Source organism: Grampus griseus, assembly GCF_964374135.1.
Source record: "Grampus griseus genome assembly, chromosome: 3".
NCBI classification, from domain to species: domain Eukaryota; kingdom Metazoa; phylum Chordata; class Mammalia; order Artiodactyla; family Delphinidae; genus Grampus; species Grampus griseus.
Window position 1 is genome coordinate 40,627,432 of NC_139019.1, and position 23,829 is coordinate 40,651,260.

At 37.8% G+C, this 23,829-nt stretch overlaps 1 protein-coding gene across 3 annotated transcripts in view; it reads left to right on the plus strand.

The window, feature by feature from the left end:
* The first annotated feature begins 9,190 nt into the window (after positions 1-9,190).
* NDUFS4 (NADH:ubiquinone oxidoreductase subunit S4) overlaps positions 9,191-23,829 on the plus strand; it is a 119,393-nt gene continuing 104,754 nt past the window's right edge. For all 3 annotated transcript variants that reach the window (XM_082652185.1, XM_082652186.1, XM_082652184.1), the window contains exon 1: positions 9,191-9,308. In XM_082652185.1, coding sequence (XP_082508311.1) covers positions 9,211-9,308 — 98 coding nt within the window. In that variant the 5' untranslated portion in view covers positions 9,191-9,210. The remainder of the gene's footprint in view (positions 9,309-23,829) is intronic.

Here is a 23,829-nt window from a genome sequence, read left to right on the forward strand (position 1 = left end):
ATAAGGTATTAATTCAAGATTTTCAATTAAATTAGCAGTGAGAAATAAAATGTGATTTAAAATATTAGTTTGTAGCCAATAAATGATGGTGGAATTTTTTCATGTCTATAGTGATTGCATGTGAAACTTCTGATAGAAATGTCTGGTTTTAATTTAGTTTCTTCTGGATGCTTTATTGAAGACCCATGTGTAAAGGGAAAAAATTAAAACCAGACAACTTCAGATCCACTGTAAATTTCACATGGCCTCAGAAAGACTAAACTAAATGTTTCTTTTGGCCACCATGCTTGAAATGCAAGCAAAAAGTAAAATCAATTCATATTTTAATACTCCTATTTGAAGTAATAAAACAGTATTTGGACCTAGATATTTATTAAGCCTAGTGGTAGAACCTATGGTTTGGGTGAGATTGTTAAAAAAATAAATGCACACAGCAAATTATTTGTGTTCCAAGCTCAGACCCATATCCTGTATTTGAAATGTGAGAAATAAGGAAATGAAAGGGGTTATTAAAATTCTTTTTTTAAATGCAAGCCTAATAAATGGTAGATTTATGGTTTCAGGTCTTTTGCCAGCAACACTGGGCCCCGACCCCTAACATCCCACGAAGGTCTTCAGGAAATGGCACTTGATCAAAGGTGAAATATTAGAAACCAATAAGATCTGTAGACCTGAGTGAAAAATCCCTTAAAAGCAATTTGTACAAGCTTTTTATGAACAAAAATAGCAAAAAGAAAAGGCTCTCTCCCCTGATTTTTGATATATATTTTTTCTTTTTTTTGATATATATTTTTAAAATTTATTATTTATTTATTAGATTTTTGATATTTTTAAAGTTCCAATTATTTTCATTCATTCATTCACTCATTCACTCATGTATTCTATGCTTTCTTTGGGTCCTACTGTGTGTCAGGAACTAGGCTAGGTACGGGCAAAATGATTAGCAAAAACAGATATGACCCTTGTCCTCAGAGAACTTACTTTACATTCTAGAGAAAGAGATGATTACATTGCATTAAAATCACAGCATGCAATCCAATCCAAAAATGGGCAGAAGACCTGAACAGACATTTCTCCAAAGAAGATATACAGATTGTCAACAAACACATGAAAGGATGCTCAACATCACTAATTATTAGAGAAATGCAAATCAAAACTACAATGAGGTATCACTTCACACCAGTCAGAATGGCCATCATCAAAAAGTCTACAAACAATAAATGTTGGAGTGGGTGTGGAGAAAAGGGAACCCTCTTGCACTGTTGGTGGGAATGTAAATTGATACAACCACTATGGAGAACAGTATGGAAGTTCCTTAAAAAACTAAAAATAGAACTAGCATATGACACAGCAATCCCACTACTGGGCATATACCCTGAGAAAACCACAATTCAATAAGAGTCATGTACCACAATGTTCATTGCAGGTCTATTTACAATAGCCAGGACATGGAAGCAACCTAAGTGTCCATCGACAGATGAATGGATAAAGAAGATGCAGCACATATATACAATGGAATATTAGTCAGCCATAAAAAGGAACGAAATTGAGTTATTTGTAGTGAGGTGGATGGACATAGAGACTGTCATACAGAGTGAAGTAAGTCAGAAAGAGAAAAACAAATACTGTATGCTAACACAGATATACGGAAAAAAAGAAAAGGTTCTGAAGAACCTAGCGACAGGACAGGAGTAAAGACGCAGACAGAGAATGGACTTGAGGACACAGGGAGGGGGAAAGGTAAGCTGGGACGAAGTGAGAGAGTGGCATGGACATATATACACTACCAAATGTAAAATAGCTAGCTAGTGGGAAGCAGCCACATAGCCCAGGGAGATCAGCTGGGTGCTTTGTGTCCACCTAGAGGGGTGGGATAGGGAGAGTGGGAGGGAGACGCAAGAGGGCGGAGAAATGGGGATATATGTATATGTATAGGTGATTCACTTTGTTATACAGCAGAAACTAACACACCACTGTAAAGCAATTATATTCCAGTAAAGATGTTTTAAAAAATGCATTAGATAGAAAAGGAAAATAAAAAAATCACAGCATGGGAGGTGCTCTGAAGGAGAAAGATATGGTGCTAGGTGGGTCTATAAAAAGAGGAATTGACATGGTGACGGAAGTCAGAGAAGTAATTCTTGTGTAAGGGCATCAGTAACAATATTTTTGGTTGTAGGATATCTAACAGATGTAGGCTTAAACAATTAAGCCACTTTATTTCATATAACAAGAAGACTGGAGGTGTTTTGATCAGTGTTGATTCAGAAGCTAAACAATGCTATTAAAGCCCTAGGCTTGTTCCCTTTCTCTGCTCTTCCATCCTTTCTTGTTGACTAGGCTCTTATCTGTCTCCTTTTGCTGAGATTCCACAGCTCTAGGCTTTATGTCCTCATTCAACTGCATCCAAATGCAGGATAGGAGACCTTTTCCATTGCGTGTCTCTTTTTTTCGGAAGCCTTTTTTTCCCAGAAGGAGTTTCAGATCCCTTGGCCTTGGACATGTCCATGTGCTAGCTTCAAGTTGATGGGAAAGCAAGTATACAACATTTTTTAGTCTCTATAGTAGGAATGAGGCTCTATCATCAAGGAAGGGGGAGGTGGGAAATGCTTATAAGATACCTACATTTTCTACCACAGGGAGTGACTCTTAGGCTGTGATCTGAAGGGCAAGGAGGATGACTAGAGAAGAGGCAAGGAAGAGACCATTTGTGAAAGGCTCTGGGACATTACAGAAAGCCAGTCAGTGGGCTAGAGAGGAAGGAAGGTGGGAGACAGACCATGTGGAGCCTGTCAGATCAGGTGAAGGGATTTTGTCTTTATCCTGAGGACAATGGTAAGCCACTGGATTCATACAGGTGACATGACATGTGTTCACTTCCAGAGTGGATATAAATTGGAGGCCAGAATGAATGTGGTAACCCAGTAGGGGCCATTGCAGATCTCCAGGTACAAGGGAGAGTAAAATTATATAGTTCACTAATTATTGTAAGCTAAGTAAAAATATCTTCATTTGATTAATTGCAGAAATAGAATAATTGTTCCCAGAAACAGTACTGTGAAGGTAAGAAAAAGTTTGTGACCATAAGTGGAAGGAGATTGACCTTATTTACTGGAGGATTTTCTCCCATATTTTATAATTCATATTTATCATAAGAAGTTCATAAAGTGCTGAAACTTACAAAAATGCTTTACAAAGGAAAAATAAAGTGGGGAAGACATATAGAAAGCGTTGGGGTGGGGTGAAAAGTTTAGACAGGGTGCTCAGGAAGGACCTCACTGAGAAGGTGACATGTGAGCAAAAACGTGAAGAAGGGGAGAGAGAGAGATAGAAAGAGAGAGATAAGATTATTCCAGATACAGGGAACAGCATTCTAGCCACAGAGTACAGCAAGCACAAAGGCCTTGAGATAGAAGTGGGCCTGGTGTATTCTGAGAATATCAAGGAGACCAATGGGTCTAGAATGCAGTGAGTGAAGGGACAGCAGTAAGAAGTGAGGTCAGAGAGACTTCAGGGTTCCTAGTATACAGGGCTTTATATGTTATAATAAGGCCTTGGCTTTTACTCTAATTGAGATAAGAAGTCCCTGAAGGGTTCTGAACAGAAGAATGGCATGATCTGACTTTTGTTTCAATAGCTTTGATTGCTATGTGGAAGCAATTAGAAGCCTTGTGCAAGAATCCATGAAAGAGGTGATGGTGGCTTGGGTCAGAGTATTAATAGTAGAGGAAGGAAAAATAGTCCAATTCTGGATACATTTTAAAGATTGAGAGACTTCCCTGGTGGCACAGTGGTTAAGAATCTGCCTGCCAATATAGGGGACACGGGTTCGAGCCCTTAGTTGCCACGAAGCAGCTAAGCCCATGCACAACAAGTACTGAGCCTGCACGCCCTACAGCCCGTACTCTGCAACAAGAGAAGCCACTGCGATGAGAAGCCTGTGCTCCACAACAAGAGTAGCCCCCGCTCGCCGCAACTAGAGAAAGCCCAGGTGCAGCAGCGAAGACCCAATGCAGCCAAAAATAAATAAATAAATAAATAAATTAATTAATTAATAAAAAAAGATTGAGCTGAAAGGTAAAAGAAAGAGAGGAATTAAGAATGCCTCCAATGTTACCACGTGATCCAGCAATTCCACTTCTGGGCTATATCTGAAGCAAATGAAATCACTATATTGGAGAGATATCTGCACCCTCATATCTATTGCAGAATTATTTATAATAGCCATGACATGGAAGCAACCTAAGTGTTCACCAATGAATGAAAGGATAAAGAAAATGTGATACACACACACACACATACACAATGGAATATTATTCAGCCATAAAAAGATAGAAAATTTTAAATTTATTGCCATTTGTGACAACATGGATGAAACTTGAGGGCATTATGCTATGTGAAATAAGTCAGACGGAGTAAGACAAATACTGTATGAAATCACTTATATGTGAAAGCTAAAAAAAACAAGGGACTTCCCTGATGGTTCAGTGGTTAAGACTCCACGTTCCCAACGCAGGGGGCAGGGGGCAGATCCCTGGTCAGGAACTAAGATCCCACACAGCGCAGGGAAAAAAAAAAAAAAAAAAGATAAAAATAATAAAAAAAACAAAACAAAAAAACCGAACTCAGAAACAGAGTAGATAGGTGGTTTCCAGGGGCAAGGTGGGGCTGGTGAGAATGGGGGTGAGGGTGGGAATGGATGAAGGTATTCAAAGGGTACAAAGTAAACTTCCAGTTATAAAATGATTAAGTTCTGGGGATGTAATGTACAGCCTTGTGACCATAATGAATGATATTGTATTATATATTTGAAAGTTGCTAAGAGAGACGATCTTAAAAGTTCTCAGCACACACACATACACAAAGGTAACCGTGTGAAGTGATACACGTATTCACTATTGTGGTAACTATTTTGCAATATATGTGTATATCGAATCGTCACAACGTATACCTTGAACTTATACAATGTTGTACGCCAGTCATGTCTCAATAAAGCCGGAGGATAAAAGTGACTCCAAAGATATTATGAATATCCAAGTCTGGAATATTAATAGCATGGGATCAATTTTTAGAAGCATCTGTTAAAGTCTTCCACAATTAGTATTCTCCTCAGAATATCATTTGGTAAATGAAGTAAAAGACATTGAGTTAAAAGCTATACCAAACTATTGAGGAGTCAGATAAGGTTAGATAGTGAGTACTCGCTGGTAGTAAAACAAGTGTTTTAGGTTGCTATTTTGTTTAGCAATGATGAGCAGCTCAGGAGAATTTTGGTCATCATGCATGAGATGCCAGCAAAAGTTACCATCAATTCATATTTTAATACTCCTATTGCAATAATAAGATGGCATTTGGACCTAGACATTCTATTAAGCTTAGTGGTAGTCTATAGTTTAGGTGAAATTGTTTTAAAGAAATGCACACAGCCAGTTATTTCTGTTCCATTCTCAGACTTATATCCTGTATGTGAGGTCAGAAAGAACTCATGTATGGGCGGATGAGGGAATCCAGCAGCAGGTCAGTAAAACCAGAGATTCTATAGGAGTGTATTATCGGCAATGCTGGTTTTGGATCATGGGCTGAGTAAAAAGGCAAAAAACGCAGACAGTGGGGTTTTGCTGAGGACTGCAAGCTCATAGAAGGAAAGGACTGGAGTAGGTGGTAGGTGGAGAGGTTGGCTTTCTATCAATAGGACTAGAAGCAGGACTATAGTAAGTTGTCCTTATGAACATTCGGACGGATCGTAAGTTTCTCCTTAAAAAAGAAAACATATTTATAAAAATTTAATCTAAAATCAAAGCCACCTTGGCCTTAAAATCCCCCCAAATAGAGAACACAGAAATAGCCACACATAAGCTTGGCCAACTGATTTTTTGACAAAGGTACAAAAGCAATTCGATGAGAGAAGAACAGTCTTTTCAACATATATTGCTGAAACAATTCGATATCCACAGGTAAAAAACTGAACTTTGACCTACAATTCACACCTTATTAACTAAAAACTTAACTCAAAAACGAACTCAGAGAGGATCATAGACTTAAATGTGAAAGGTGAAGCTAAAAAACCTTTAGAAGAAAACATAGGAGAAAATCTTCAGGACCTAGGGTTGGTGAACAGTACCTAGACAAGACACCAAAAGCACAACCCATACAAAAGAACACGAAACAATGTGTTGGCATGGGTACGAAGAAAAGGGAATCTTTGTGCACTGCTGGTGGGAGTGTAAATTAGAAAGCCACGGAAAACAGCATGGAGGTTCCTCAAGAAACTAAAAATAGAACTACCATATGATCCAGCAATTCAACTTCTGGGTATTTATCCAAAGAAAATGCTAATTTGAAAAGATACATGCACCCCATGTTCACTGCAGCAAGATTTACAATAAGCAAGACATGAAAGCAACCTATGTGGCCATCCATAGATGAATGGATAAAGAAGATGTGGTCTATATATACACAGTGGAATATTACTCAGCCATAAACAATAATGAAATCTTGCCATTTGCAATAACATGGATGGACCTGGAGGCTATTATGCTAAGTGAAATAAGTCAGACAGAGAAAAACAAATACTATGTGATTTCACTTACATGTGTGATCTAAAATACAAGACAAATGCACAAATAAAACAAAAACAGACTCATAGATACAGAGAACAAACTGGTGCTTGCCAAAAGGGAGTGGGGAGGGGGAACAGACAAAATAGGTGAAGGGGATTAAGAGGTACAAACTTCCAGCTATAAAATAACTAAGTCAGGATATAATGTACACATAGGGAATTTGGTCAATAATATTCTAACAACTTTGTACAGTGACAGATGTTAAGAGGTCTTCTTGCTATAATCATTTCATAATGTACAAAAGTATTGAATTACTGTTACACACTTGAAACTAACATAATATTATATGTTAATTATAATGCAACAAAAATAAGTAAAACATGGAAGCAAAAGAAAGCATAATCCGTAAGTTTAAAAATGACTAAACTGGACTTCATCAACATTAAAAACATTTACTTAGCAACACACCCTGTAAAGAGGATGAAAAGACAAGCTACAGATAGGAGAAAATACTTGTGGACCACATATCTGATGAAAGACTCATATCTGGAATATATAAAGACAAAATGTAACAGTAAAAAACAAATAATGCAACTAGAAAATGGGCAAAATGAGATATTTAACTGAATAGAATATTCATAAAGGCAAATAAGCACATGAAAAGATATTCAACATCATTAGCCATTAGAGGAATACAAATTAAGACCATGATGACATATCACTACACACCTATTATTTATGTTAGGTGAACTGAAATTAAAAATAGTGACAATACCAAATGCCGGCAGGGATACGGAGAAACTGGATCTCATACATTGCTGGTGGGGATGAAAACTGGTATAGCTTTTCTGGAAAATAGTTTGTAACAGTTTTCTTAAAAAACTAAATATACATTGCACTTTTGAGCATTTATTCCAGAGAAATGAAAATTTATGTCCACACAAAAACCTGTACATGATTGCTCATAGCAGTTTTATTTGTAATAGCCCCAAATGGGAAACAACCAAAATATTCTGCAACAGGTGGATGGTTAAACAAATTGTGGTAGTCCAGATATATATACTATTAGTTTTGTTTTTTGGCAGCATCTGGACTAATACACCATGGAACACTACTCAGCAATAAAAAGGGATGAACTATTGTTAAATGCAATAACTTGGATGGATCTCAATGGCATTATGCTGAGTGAAAGAAGCCAATTTCAAAAAGTCATATACTGCAAGATTCCATTATATAACATTCTTGAAATACAAAATTATAAAAATGGAAAAAGTAGTGATGGCCAGGGATTGGGAGGTAGGTACTACTGTGAAAGAGTAGCACCAGGGAAAATTTTTGTGGTGATGGAATAGGTCTGTATCTCGATTGTGTTCGTGGTTTCACGAATTGACACATGTGATAGAATGACATAGGACCATATAAACACTTTATATATCAGTGTCGGTTTCCTAGCTTAGATACTGTACAGCAATTATATAAGATGTAATCAATGGGGGAAACTGGGTGAAAGGTACACAAGATCTCTCTGTACTGTTTTTGCAACTTCCTGTGAAATCTATTTCAAAATTAAAAGTTTAAAAGAAAATTCCCTCTGAGACATCTCTTCTTTCATCTTTCTGTGCATTTCCTCTTTTCCTGGACATGGCTTTCTCTCTCTTTGGTGCTAGGTGCTATGGTGCTCAATCTCTTTCTTTTCCCCTTTTCCCTATGTATTGAGTTTTCTTTTAATTGGCCTTAATGCAAAACCAAGGCATTCCCCATCCTCCTGTTAATCCTATTCTTTTAATAAAGGTTATGTTTTAACTTGCTTAATTTTAAAAGCAGCAACGTTCTAACTCTTAAAAAAAAATCTTTTAAATAACAAACCCCACAAAGTAGTCTGCTTTTCATTTTATAATCCACAGTTAATCATTATTCTTAAGGTCAGTAGCCCACAATACAAACATGTTTCCAACAATCGCCTCAGAAGATAATTTTTGTTTTATATGTCTGGTATCTATGGATTATGATCACACATTCAGGATTTACTGGGAAAAGAATGATATAAAATATTATGTTCCGTTAGTTTGTCATATAAATACACACGTCAAAAAATAATCCTTTGCCAGGCCATGTGTCTAGATTTTTCATTTGGAAAATATGACCATTATAACTATCAACTACAGAACACCAAACTGAATACAGTCCTTTCCTGAGGTCTTGCAAACTTAATCTGGCAACACTTTGGAAAAGTACTACTTAAGGTTCTCAAGAACCAACAAGCCCTCTGGCTCTTCCAGTGGGCTCAGCCCTAAATATTGAGTCCTTTGAAAAAATTATGAGTTGCAGGTGTTTAAACTTTCAAGTGTTTTCTTTTGGTCTCTTCATTAACTGCTAAGTAACCAGTCCTTAACAACAAAAAAGGATTTTACTCTATGAGGACGATCTTTACACTTAATGCACTTCTGCATTTTTCTTCCGTCCACTTTCCTTCTTATCTCTTTCAACCAAACGTTTCACCTCTTTTCTAAACTCCATTATTTAACAAAACACCAAACAAGGATAAAATTAACCCAAAAAACCCACTCCGTTGCATTGCGGTTCCATTGGCTTGAAAACGAAGGAAGTTTGTCCCTGGCGGTGATCCGTCCTAGTGTTTGCCTGCAGCAAGATGGCGGCGGTCTCAATGTCAGTGGCGCTGAGGCAAGCGTTGCGGGGGAGAAGGGCAGCGGCTGTAGCTGCCGTTTCCGTTTCCAAGGTTCCTACCAGGTAACAGCATTGTGAGGCTTCTTCAAGCTTCTCGGGTCTCTCCACTTTTGCGGAGGTCTCTGCTGCTGGGTCCCGGAGAAGGCCTCGGGAAAACGTCCTCTGCTGACCCTTTGCACGGGAGAGGGCGGGCGGATTTGGGACTAGCTGCGACCTGGGGAAGCTTGGCCAGGCCAGCGGGGGCGTGAATGCGGGGAGGGGGGAGGAGTACCTCTGGTTTCTTGGAAACTTGGACTGCTGCTGAGAGGGGTCTGCGGAGTGGGGCTGTCTCCGGAGCTAAGAGCCGAACCCCCAGAGAGAGAGGGGGCGGAGTCCCACTCATTTTTCTCCCCACTTTCCGCACCCCTCCATTTTTTTACCTGTTTGCCCATCACTCCAGTCTTTACTGGAGGGTTAAATCACTTCCTCCCCTTCCACGGCTTTAGGTGATATTGATTGGGTTTCTGCGCTGAAAGATTGTTTTATTTATCAGGCTGCTTGGGAGGAAAACTTGGTTGGAATTCAACGTTAGTAAAAATATCACTGCTAGTAGTACTGGAAAGTAATTTTTAAAGGACTGGTGGTAATGCCGGGAGTTTTCCCATCCAGAATTTTATTAAAGCCTCACAGTGATACAGTAATTCAGAGATTGTTGTCGTTCATTGTTTTGCCTTGAAGCATTTTTGTGATGGTGATTTCTTTTTCGACTTCGTTACTTAATCCTCCATTTCCCTATTTTTCTGAATTTTCCTGACTTTATTATAGTACTAACACAACAGCATGCGCGCGCCCGCGCGCGCACACACACATTCTAGCATTTTTGTCTGCGAAGAGTTATTTTGTTTCATTGCTATTTTCACAGCTTGTTAGTATAAATACTAACCAGGGCTTATGTTCAGTATCTTCTACATGAGTGCTTAGAACAGCGATGGAAAGACTGGATGGACAGATATGAAGGGGTGGGAGGAATGGGAGTGGTTAAAAATTGAAAAGAGGGTCTAGTGAAACGCTAATTAGTTTAGTGTTATATTAAACATAAAGGGAATACAGAGAGTTAGAACTAGAGTTAATTAGAAAGGATTTTTGGAGGTAAGTTTTATTAAGATTTTAAATAGTGGATGATGGATGGGAAAGATGATGTCAGTGGCTTATGAAAAGTCTTGAAGGCAATAATAGAGCGATGTATACATAATATAGTGTCATTGAAAAATAAGAATTGTAAGATTGGGGAAAGGTAAGTTTGTACAACAGTTAACTGTTCTACACATGAGTATTTCTCTAAGGTAAGATGCTCCACTGGTTGACTTAGGTCTAGAATAGAGGTGACCAAGGTTAGTTCTTATTCTTCTAGATATTATGGGCATTAATTTTGCATTCCCTAGAAGTTCATGGTATTCCTAGAACTGAGAACAAATTTGAAGGGTCCCTGGCTAATCAAAACATGGATGTATGTCTAAGTCACAGCCATTTTGTTAGCAATTTATAGTTGTCGAAGTTAAGATACTAGATTTTGGAAACTTTGCTAATTAGTACTACTTATCCACATTTAAAGAGTTTCTGCTTGCAAATGTGTTAAAAGAGATTTGAAAATAAAATTTTAAATCATGTAAGATGACCTTTGTTTCAGACTTTAAAAAACTTAAAAGCCAAGGAAAACAAATTTTAAGCTCAAGTGAAATGATACATTTATTTGCTTTCTTTACCACCTTTTTTACCCGAAGAGCTTATGTTGTTCACTTCACCTTGAGAGAAATTTATGGCACTTCTCTCTTAGATATTATTTGCTTTTCGGCCTTAAGCACTCTCTTCACATTATGTTTTGAGAGGAATGAGGATCTGAAAAGGTAGAGCGTGGAAAGAGAACCAATTAATGGGGACATCTGCATCTAAAATTCATTTCATTGCTTAGAAAATATTTGCAAATGATGTGACATTTCAGATCACTTCAGTGAAATGAGGGGGGATAGAATCAGTAAGGCCCTCGATAAAGGGAGTAGTGAACAAATACTGAAGAAAAGGAACTATCAGCAGAAGGAAAGAAGCAGTTAACTGCTACATTAACTTTTATGAATTTAACTTTAGTATATCTGTAAAAACCCAAAGAGCAAACCAGAAAAACCCAACCATGTGTACACATAAGGAAGAGGAAAAATTGTTTAAACAGTGTAGTTGATTCAGCTGATCTAGTTGCTGAGATCCTGCTTTAGAGTGAGTCTGTTTCCACATGCTTCTTACTTGCCTGGGCTGAAGAGAGGGGGGACAACCCCAGATATATGGCCTACATTTATTCTTACTTTCCCTGACTTTCCTAAGGGATTGTCCAGGGTAAGTTTAACTATTTAGGATATTAATCTAAAATCAGATAAAATGGCACTCTGTTTCAAAATAGCAATACTTGGGACTCAGGACATATGATACAGTGTTTTTGTTTTTGTTTTCTTTAACCTATTCATGCATACTTATCTCACCTAGCCCTGTTCTATCACTTCTCAATTGGACTGAGTCTTGTGTTTACCTCAAATATAGCTCCTTAGGGTCTTCAGAGGGTGTTAATTAATACTGGTGGGGACTGAGTGTTTGGGACCTTTTTGTGAGGCCTATTTTGTGCTCCAGTCTCTGGCTGTATTTTGTTGCTATGTTTCCTTTTTCAGCGTTAGATAAGCCAGTATGAATATGAGTCTGTAGGAACCTTCAATGAGTAAGAGGCACTAAGTTTGATAAGAGTTCTGTGTGTATTACACCTTGCTAAGAAACTGTCTCAGCCCTAATTTGAAAAACATTTAGGACATTTAAAATCAGTAGGTTAGCTTCTGCTTCAGATAAGCTGGATAAACAAATTCCTCTGAAGGGCAGCTACTTTTTGTTGTCTGGAACATATCAAAGCCAAGTTTTGTGAGCTTTCAATGTTTCTAATGTGTTTTCTAATAGGTTTCATTGTTTTGTTTATTTTCCTCATTAAAAAATACCCATAATTAGTTGGTCTGTTTTCATCAGTAGCAGACATCTTTGTTTATTTAAATATTTTAACACTAGTAAATATTAGAATAATGTCTTGGCACATAGTAAACCTTACCTAAATAAATGCTGATTTTATTATTGGTTTGAATAGCCTGAATATTTTTCTTTTCTTTAGTCTCGATGGTGGATATCGTGGTAGATGGTATTATTATTTATAATATTAATTTCCATTCCCTGTGACAGGATTATACATCACCACTCCATTGGCCAAGTGACTTGTTTTGACCAATGAATTTTTTTTTTTCAAGGGGACCATCTCCTCTACCCGCCATATTTTTTTTAAAAAAATATTTATTTATTTATGGCTGCATCGGGTCTTAGTTGTGGCACGGGGGATCTTTCATTGCGGCGCGTGGGCTCGCGCCTCTCTAGTTGTGGTGCATGGGCTTCTCTCTAGTTGTGGTGCATGGGCTTCTCTCTAGTTGTGGTGCATGGGCTTCTCTCTGGTTGTGATGCACAGGCTCCAGAGGGCATGGGCTCTGTAGTTGTAGCGCATGGGCTCTCTAGTTGTGGCACACGGGCTCAGTAGTTGCTGCACGTGGGATTAGTTGCCCCATGGCATGTGGGATCTTAGTTCCGGACCAGAGATCGAACCCGTGTAATCTGCATTGGAAGGCAGATTCTTAACCACTGGATCACCAGGAAAGTCCCTTGACCAATGAAATGTTAACCAAGAATGTTATACCATGTCAAGCAGAAGCTCCAAGAGCTATCCCATGTTTTGCCATGTCATTTTTTCCTCTGCTTCCCTGGTGGGGTCTTTTCTTTCAGCCTAGATCCTGGAATAAAGATAACATGGAGGAAAGCAGAAGCTGATTCTTATAGGTTATATAAAATGTAAAGTGACAGAAACAAACTTTGTTATAAGCCACAAAGTTGTTTGGATTGTTGGCTGCCTCAGCATAACAACCTATACTGACTCTTCTACACACAAGTGAGCGTGCACACACACACTTGAAAATGAGCAGGTTATTTTTTTCTTTAATAAATTTATTTATTTATTTATTTTTGGCTGTGTTGAGTTTTCGTTGCTGCGTGCGGGCTTTTCTCTGGTTGTGGTGAGTGGAGGCTACTCTTCGTTGTGGTGCACGAGCTTCTCATTGTGGTGCCTTCTCTTGTTGTGGAGCACAGGCTCTAGGTGTACGGGCTTCAGTAGTTGTGGCATGTGGGCTCAGTAGTTGTGGCTCATGGGCTCTAGAGCTCAGGTTCAGTAGTTGTGACGCACGGGCTTAGTTGCTCTGCGGCATGTGGGATCTTCCTGGACCAGGGGTTGAACCTGTGTCCCCTGCATTGGCAGGTGGATTCTTAACCACTGTGCCACCAGGGAAGTCCCTAAATAGATTTTTTTTGTACTCAAGCACTTCTTTGACAAGTGTCCTGATTCCTCTTTTGTTTTCAAATTTAAAACAGAGGTGGAAATGAACTTAATTTGAGAAAGGGTACTCACAGAGCATGAGAGCTCTTTAGGAATAATAGTAACTAAATGTGATTATTAGACTTGCTGTGTGCAAGCTACTTTACATGAAGTTTTTAAAAGTTGATAATACATGGGACTTAATGAAGAAAGATGGGGCAAATTGATTCCTGTATAATACATTTTAGAGAGGTCTCTGGGTATGGGGTGAATGCAGAATAAGACCATTTCAAATGGAAAAGCTTCTAAAATATACCCTTTGGTGAACATTGAGAATCATTTTTATGATGTTTATTCTGAGTACAAATTAATAATGGCAGCTAACATTTATTTCTCACTGTGTATTAGCCACTGTGCCAAGGACGTTACCTTTGTTATCCCATTTCTTACAGTAATCCTACAACTCACATGTTTTTATTCTCATTTTTCAGACAAAGAAACAGATTTTAAGTTTACATTACTAGGAAATGGTCTGACTTAGCAATTTAAAGGAATATGTTGACTTTTGCAGAGAGAAATATTATGTCTGGTAATAGTAAATTAAAATCTCAGTGTCTTCTCTGTTTTCTTTTTAGCAAGGTATATATATATATATTTTATTTTGTGTTGGAGTATAGTTGTTTAACAATGTTCTATTAGTTTCAGGTGTATAGCAAAGTGATTCAGTTATACATATACATATATATATTCTTTTTCAAATTCTTTTCCCATTTAGGTTATTACAGAATATTGGGCAGAGTTCCCTGTGCTATACAGTAGGTCCTTGTTGGTTATCTATTTAAATATAGCAGTGTGTACATGTCAGTCCCAAAATCCCAGTCTGTCCCTCCCCTCAAGGTGTATCCTGTATTTAAAAGACTATCTGATGCTCTTTACTTTCATTCCATTGTTCCTTTTATACAGCTAGAGTCTCCAATTGAGGAATTAGGGGATTTTGTGGTTATTTTTGTGGTAAGGATTTTTTCCCCTAAATTTTGTAATTATTTTTGATGAGAGACTTTGTATAGGTAACTTGATTATTATACTTTCTTACACTCTTAAACAAAATACATGTAAGGTATGAATTAAACAAGGTATACTGAACATATTTTTCTTTTTCTTCACTCTAGTGATCATTAGGAAATAGAGTTACCGTATTCTGCTGCCTTTAAAAACTATCAAGTGTCTGCTGTGCTTTCTGAGTTCTTGTGTCTACTTTTTTTTTTTTTTTTTTTGCGGTATGCGGGCCTCTCACTGCCGTGGCCCCTCCCGCTGCGGAGCACAGGCTCCAGACGCGCAGGCCCAGCGGCCACGGCCCACGGGCCCAGCCGATCCGCGGCACGCGGAATCCTCCCGGACCGGGGCACGAACCCGCGCCCCCACATCGGCAGGCGGACTCCCAACCACTGCGCCACCAGGGAGTCCCATGTCTACTTTTTAATAGTGTTTTTGTATCCTTCCTTGACTGGTCCGCTCCCCTTTAGCAGTTCCACTGCTACTTTTCGTTTATCATGGATTTGAATACCAAGCAAGTAAAACCTGGTAGAATTTTGTGTAAAATGAAGTAGGCTTAATAAAGCTTTGATAATGGCTGAAATTTACTTTGTTGTGATTAAAGCCTTGAACTTTTTTTTTTTTTTTTTTTTTTTTTTTTCTGTACACGGGCCTCTCACTGTTGTGGCCTGTCCCGCTGCGGAGCACAGGCTCCGGACGTGCAGGCTCAGCGGCCATGGCTCACGGGCCCAGCCGCTCCCCGGCATGTGGGATCCTCCCGGACCAGGGCACGAACCCGTGTCCCCTGCATCAGCAGGTGGAGTCTCAACCACTGTGCCACCAAGGGAAGCCCAAATCCTTGAACTTTTTAAAGGTTGACAGATAATACATATAATACATGAGCTCTTATTATAACTTTTCTTTTTTTCAGTTTGCAGTATCCAGAGACCCTGATGGAACCTTTGCAGTGATCAGATTCTTCATAACAACTTTCATCTAAATATTTGGATATTTTAGCAAACTATTCTAAGACTTTTGTCCTTTAAGTAATGGCATGAGAACAATTCAGAATTTCTGTTTCAAATTTTCTTTCTGTTTGTTACTGAGTATTTTAGTAGGTGTATACAACCTTAGGTTCTTTAGAACTAGTTAGTTGCTCAAATGTGACCTTTCCTCCTTCTCTTTACTCACTAGACTTTAATTTTTCCTCTATGGGATCATGCTCCAGTTCAGTTGTTTTTAAAACCTTGCTGTGCATCAAAATCACTTGCTGTGTGCATAAATAATTCAGATGCCTTGGTCCCAGTATATATTGGTTCAGTAAATTTATGTTGAGATCTAGCTCTATAGTGATTCTGAAGGGAAGCTAGGGCTGAAAACTACTGTTTTTGGTTTTTTTTGTTTAATAGTTTCCATGCTATGTCTTGAAGGACTTCAAAATGCATTTTTGCCTTAGGCGGAGGAGATTTCCAGAAACAAATGCTTCTATTTTTGCATGTTTTCCTAATCTAAGTTTTGTTTTTCACCCATGTATTGTATAGAGGCTTTTTCTTGGAGAAACTTTCCTTTGAGGCAAAGCAGGCATTTTGATAATTTTGGAGAAAGCAGGCCATGTTACTCGCTCTCCAGAGACTCTTGTTCTTCCTTTTGGAAGGGCTCAGGTTTAATATAGCGCAGCTGTTGAACTCTGCCCTTCAGAGTTTTAAGAAGAGTGTTTTATCCTTTAAAATGGAAATGCCTTTTTTAGGGAGGTGGTCTTTGGCTGGATATAGTTCTCTAAGAAAGCTTTTCTAGAGTTCTTTTGTTTCAGTGATTTCTTAGAATTGTTTCAGATGTTGAGAGCACTGTCTCTGAGAGTAAAGATCTGGCTGCTTTTCTAATGTGTTTTGCTGTATCCTTAACAAAGCTAGATGAAGAGTTTATTTCTTTGTGTTTTCTAGGACTTAAAAATATGTTCTTTTCTTTATTCAGCCACTCCATACATAAGTAAATGGTCCTTGAATAGGGTTTACTAGACGAAAGATCCTGTTCTAGATGACTGTTCAGCAAGCCATATGCTTCTCCTAAAAATGTCAGTCTGTCTTGATGAGCTTTAAAGTGAATACAGATGTTTTGGCTCTTTTGAGGACTACCACCCTTTGTGTGGAAAGAGTACTTATTTTTCAAGAAATTTCTTCAATATACTTATAGAAATTTGCATGAAATTTATAACTTTTGTCTTTTAAGTCTAATGAAATTAGATTTAATTAGACATTAGTAATTTGAATTTAATTGTAATATCCTTAGTACAAATGAGATTTGGAGAAATAAACTGGGTCTTAACAAGGCTTTTGTTAAGATTTTGAATTTATTTGGTCTTTTTAAAAATTTGGAACTTAGAGTGCTATTTAATATTTTTATGCAATGAAAGGTGATATTTTGGCAGGAAGGGATACCTTTTTAGATGTTCGGTGTCTTCTACTTTGGTAGGTTAACTGTAGAAGTTATAGTTCATATAATGTTTGAGGTGGAAGAAAACTCTTGGATCATCCTGTCTGACCCTTTGTTTAATGCAAGAATCTTCAGAACTTCCTGCTTCTTGATCATCTAGCAGTTGAGGAATATATGGTGAATTACTGGTGGCCCTAGAAAACCCTCTATATTTTTAGGCTCACTGGTAAATGAAGTTTCTCTTTAATATTATATGGAAAAATTCTAACTCTCGTGCACATGTCAGCTCTTCAGATAATTGAAGACATTTGTCATCGGTCATTCTCCTTCTGAGTCTGTGCTCCAGGCTTAGCATGTCTAGTTTATTTACCCCTAATTAATGACCAGATTTATTACCTCTTGGTACTCCTTAGGATGAATTTCATTTTTTTAGTATCTTTCTTTGAACTATATACTGTATTTTAAACTAAATGAGATGATCAGAAGTGGTAGTCTAGTGAATTTAAACCAAATTAAAGAAAAGCTATTGACTCTCAATATTGACTGTTGACTCTCAATATTGACTATTGACTCTCAATTGGATTTAACATTTTTTAATTTTTAAAATTATAAAGAAAAATCCACTATTTTCCTTTTGGTGAACAGTTTTTAGAATTTTAACAAACATATGGATTTGTGTAACCATCTCAATAATCAGTGTACAGAATACCAAAGGACTTCACCCCAAAGAGTCCCTCCTTACCCCTGTAATCTCTGGCAACAAATAATCTTTTCTTCATCTCCATAGTTTTGTAATTTTGAGACTGTAATATAAATGGAGCCATATGGTATACAACCTTGTGAAGATTGGTTTCTTTCACTTAGCATAATGCCTTTGAGATTCTTCTAAGTTGTGTGTATCAGTAGTTCATTCTCTTTATTGCTAAATCATATTCCATTGTTTGGATATACCACAATTTATTTATCCGTTTACCCCTTGAAGAACATTTCAATTTTTTCCAGTTTTTTTTTTAAAATTAATTAATTATTTTTGGTTGCGTTGGGTCGGTTGCTGTGTGTGGGCTTTCTCTAGTTGCGGTGAGCAGGGGCTACTCTTCTTTGCGGTGCATGGGCCCCTCATTGTGGTGGCTTCTTCCGTTTTGGAGCACGGGCTCTAGGTGCGCGGGCTCTAGAGTGCATACTCAGTAGTTGTGGTTCATGGGCTTAGTTGCTCTGTGTCATGTGGGATCTTCCTGGACCAGGGCTCGAACTTGTGTCCCCTGCATTGGCAGGGGTTCTTAACCACTGTGCCACCAGGGAAGCCCTTTTTCCAGTTTTTGACCATGGTAAATAGAGCCACTTTAAACATCTGTGTACAGGATTTTATGTAAACATGATTTCATTTCTCTAGAGTAGATACCCAGGAGGAAGATTTCTGGGCCGTAGGTAATATACTTCAACTTTATAAGGTACTGCAAAACTATTTTTCAGAGTAGTCATACCGTTTTGCTTTTCCAGCAGCAATGTTTGGAAATTTAGTTGCTCTGCATCCTTATTAACATTGGTATTGTCAGTATTTTTAAATTTAGCCATTTTAATTGGTGTCTAATAATAATTCATTGTGTTTTTGTAACAACTTTATTGAGATATAATTACCATATAATTCATTCATATAAAATATATGATTTGATGGTTTTTAGTATATTCACAGAGTTGTGCAACCATTCAAAATCAATTTTAGAACATTTCCATCACTCCAAGAAAAAATCCTGTGCTCATTAGCTGTCACTCCCTGTTTCTCCCTTCCCCTAGCCCTAGGCAACCACCAATCTGCTTTCTGTCTTTTAGGTTTGCCTACTCTGGACATTTCATACAAAGAGAATCATATGTGATCTTTTGTGACTGGCTTCTCTTAATGTTTTCAAGGTTTAACCAAGTTGTAGCATGTATCAATACTTGATTCCTTTTTATTGATGAATAATGTTCTGTTGAATGGACATATCACACTTTATCCACAAATTGATGGACAGTGGGTGTGTTTTCACCTTTTGGCTAGTATGAATAACATTCTGTGAACATTTGTGTACAAGTTTTTGTGTGACACAGGTTTTCACTCTTTTGGGTATATACGGAGGAGTTGAATTGCTGGACAATATGATAACACTGTGTTTAGCCCCCTGAGTAACTGCCAGACTCTTTTCAAAGTGTCTGCACCACTTTACATTCCCACCAGCAGTGAATGAGGGTTCCATTGGCTTCACAATCTTGCCAACACTCGTTATTACCATCTTTATTATAACCATCCTAGTGAGTATGAAGTGGTATCTGGTGGTTTTGATTTGCATTTCCATCATGGATAACTCATGTGGTTTTAATATGTATTTCTCTAATGGCTAATAATATTGAGGTGAAGTGTTTGTTATGTCTTTTGCCAGTTTTTAAGTTGGGTTGTTTATTTTCTTATTGTTGAGCTTTGAGAGTTCTTAAAATATTCTGGATATAAGACCTTTGTTAGATATGTAGTTTGCAAATATTTTCTCCCCATCTGTAGCTTTTCTTTTCATTCTTTTAACAGTATCTTTCAGAGAGTAAAAGTTTTTAATATTGATAAAGTTCACCAGTTTTTTTCTCTTATGGATTGTACTTTTGTTGTCATATCAGAGAACTCTTTGCCTAACCCCAGGATATGAAGATTTTTTTCCTCTATTTTCTTCTTGAAGTTTTGAAATCTTTTTATTCAGACCTGTGATCCATATTGAGTGAATTTTTATATAAAGTGTGAGATTTAAGTTGAGCTTAATTTTTTTTTGCAAATGGACGTATATTTGTTCCAACCCCATTTATTGTAAAGACTATTCTTTTACCACTGAATTGCTTTTGGACCTTTGTCAGTAATCAGTTGACTATATATATATATATATATATATATATATATATATATATATATTTTTTTTTTTTTTCCTTTTGCGGTACGTGGGCCTCTCACTGTTGTGGCCTCTCCCGTTGCGGAGCACAGGCTCCGGACGCACAGGCTCAGCGGCCATGGCTCACGGGCCCAGCCACTTCGCGGCATGTGGGATCTTCCCGGACCGGGGCACGAACCCGTGTCCCCTGCATCGGCAGGCAGACTCCCAACCACTGCGCCACCAGGGAAGCCCAATCAGTTGATTGTATTTGTCTGGGTCTGTTCCATTTATCTAAATCCATTTGCCAATACCACATAGCCTTGATTACTATAGCTTTATAGTTAATGTAATTGAGGAGTTGTGATTTTTCCAATTTCATACTTGTTTTTCAAAATATTTTTAGCTATTCTAGTTCCTTTGCCTTTTTGTCTAAATTTTAGAATTATTTTTATCCATATTTTTGAAAAATCCACCTGAGGTTTTGATTGGTGTTGTTTTAGATCTATAGATCAATTTGAGGAGAGTTGTCATTTTTACTATGCTGAACCTTCCAGTCCATATATATGGACGTCTCTTCATTTATTTATTGATTTCTTTCATCAGTGTTTTGTAGTTTTGAATCTGCAGATCCTGTATGTTCTGTTAGATTTATGCCTACGTATCTCAGTTTGGGGGAGCTGTGGTAAATAGCCTTATTTTTAAAATTTCAGTTTGTAATTGTACATTGCCATATATAGAAATAGGACTGATTTTTGTGTGTTTGACTTTGCAGGCAACCTTGCTATATTCATTTGTTAGTTCTTTATGTATTTTGTAGATTCTTGGGGATTTTTAAAGTAGGTAATCATGTAGTATGTGAATAGGGACAGTTTATTTATTCTGTCCAATCTCTATACCTTTGTTTCTTTTTGGTTTCCAGAAGTGTTAAACAAGGGTGGTGACAGTAGACATTCTTGCCATTTACTGATCTTAAGGGAAAGCTTTCAGTTTTTCACCGATAAATATAATGTTAGCTAAAGATTTTTTTGGTAGAAATGCCTTTTATCAGATTGAGGAAGTTTCTACTTCTAGATTGCTAATAGGTTTTAATCATGAATGGATGTTATATTTTATCTAATGCCTTTCTGTATCAGTTGATATATTATTATGGTTTTTCTTTTTTAGCCTGTCAGTATGTTGAATTATGTTGATTTTTCAAATAACTGAAGCAGCCTTGCATTCTCAGGATAAATCCCACTTGGTTGTGTTATTTAATTCTTTTTATATACTTCTGTGTCTGATTTGCTAATACTTTGTTGAGGATTTTTACATCTATATTTATGAAGGATATTGGTTGTAGTTTTCTTTTTTTGTTCTATTTTTGATTTGATATGGGTATAATACTGGACTCAAAATGAGCTAGGAAGGACTTCTTCATCTTCTGTTTTCTTTTGAATTGCTTTAGTTCCATCCCACAAATTTTGATATGTTGTATTTTATTATCTTTGGGTTCAAAATATCTTATTTCCCTCCAGACTTCCTTTTTGATACATGGATTATTTAGAAGTGTTTTAATTTCCAAGAATTTGGAGATTTTTCCTCTCATCTTTCTGTTTCTGATTTCTAGTTTAATTCCATTATGTTCTGAAGACCCGATTCCATGGGGTTTCCCTTTTTAGTTTCCGTCTAGGAACTTGTGGCTCTTGCTACCTTGTTTTGTAGTGCAGTCCTACAGTTACGTTTGCATCAGGGGCTAAGGGATGGGAGGACAGAGAGAGAAAAAAACCAAAAAAGCAGTAGGTGTTGGTCCTACCTTCTTAAAATCACAACTTCAATGAATGGAGAAGAAGGTTTCCTTCCCTCTAGTTTTTGGCTCTTGCAGGTTTCCATGTATGGAAGCCATAGGATTGCCTACCATTTGGTGCACGAGAAAACAAAGAAAAGAGAAAAAAATGGGTGATTTCCCACTCAGACATTTCTGTTAGTTCCCCTTCTAGCTTCTTGGGACAGAATGCTTCTCCTTCAGAAGTGCTCATTTCTAGGTTTCCAGTTGTATTAAGTTCAGGCAAGGGCTACTGGAGGGAAAAAATACGGTAAACTCGTCTCTGGTTGACTGATACTTTGAATTCTGGTAATCTTCCCTGATCTGCTTGCTATTTACTTTTCAGTGTTCAAATAGCTTTTCCAAGCATCGTGTCCAGAATTTATGGTTGTATTCAGTGGGAGAGACAGGATAGAGTGTGCTTACTACATCTTACCAGGGCCAGCCAGCCTAGGATGAATTATTTAAAAGCTAAATTCTAATATTTCTTGCATTTTAGTACATCTGAATAGGTTTAAAAAATCTGAAAGGTGACCCCCCAAAAAGTTCTTCATAGAATCAGATTCTAAACCATTGATTCTCAACTGTGGTAGGAGGAAGAAACTTAGAAATGGGCCAGAGAAAGGGTTTAAAAGAAAATACATGTGCATTTGGTTGAAAATTATGACATTTAATAAAAGATGGAAATTTGTTGCCCATGTAAATGGGCAGAAAAATACATTGAGTCACTGTTTTAGACCACCAACAAATAAATCTTAATTTCTTTGAGAGGATGTAGGAGTCAGACATTGATTTTGAGTAACTGATGGAAGTTTTGGTGACTTCCTTCTAGAGGTGTATACACTCAAATATATAAAATCAAGAGTTACATTTCCAGGGGATTCATGGATCCCAGGCTTTTGTAGCCCTTGCATAGAGAGCATTAGATCTTATACGACGTTTTGTTTATACTAGCTCTTGTGTTAGACCGTTCTCAGTTGCAAGTGACAGAAACCTAGAAACTCAAACGACTAGCATAGACAAGAAGATGGAATTGGTTTATATTGGTATTATCAAGCAATGAAAAGGGCAAGGGTACTGCTAACTGGTCCCAGGGATCAGAGCTAGAAAGCTACTAGGTTCTCTCTCTAATTTGTCTCTGCCATTTGTCAGCTACTACTTCAGCTTGTTTTTTTTGATGTGGCAGATATCATAGCTGTTGGAACACAATAGTGTTCAGCTATTTAACGCTGAAAAACTGAAGTTTTTTTCAGGCTTATATCTCATAGCTTTATCATGAGGGAGGGACTGAAAAACCCTTTCTTTGGTACCAAGCTTTAAAAATCTTGGGGGAGGGCTTCCCTGGTGGCGCAGTGGTTAAGAGCCCGCCTTCCAATGCAGGGGACACGGGTTCAAGCCCTGGTCCGGGAGGATCCCATATGCTGTGGAGCAGCTAAGCCCGTATGCCACAGCTACTAAGCCTGCGCTCTAGAGCCCGTGAGCCACAACTACTGACCCCGCATGCCACAACCACTGAAGCCCACACGCCTAGAGCCCGTGTGCTCCGCAACAAGAGAAGCCACCACAATGAGAAGCCCGCGCACCACAACGAAGAGTAGCCTCCCGCTTGCCGCAACTAGAGAAAGTCTGCACGCAGCAACGAAGACCCAATGCAGCCAAAAATAAATAAATAAAATAATTTATAAAAAAAAAAATCTTGGGGGAATACTCAGTTGAGTAAGATTAAACAGACTAAGGGTTTACTGTGATATAGTCATTGTTTGTAATTGTAGTTATGCTGTTGTATCATATGCATATAGGTTATAGAAACTCTGGAAGTTGGTTGTAATGAAAGCTGGGCCCCTTGAACAAAAATTAAGAACCAAGAATATTTTATTTATTCATTTATTTTTTATTTTTTGGCTGCGTTGGGTCTTTGTTGCTGTGCGCAGGCTTTCTGTAGTTGCTGCGAGAGGGGGCTACTCTTCGTTGCTGTGCGAGGGCTTCCCATTGAGATGGCTTCTCGTTGCAGAGCACAAGCTCTAG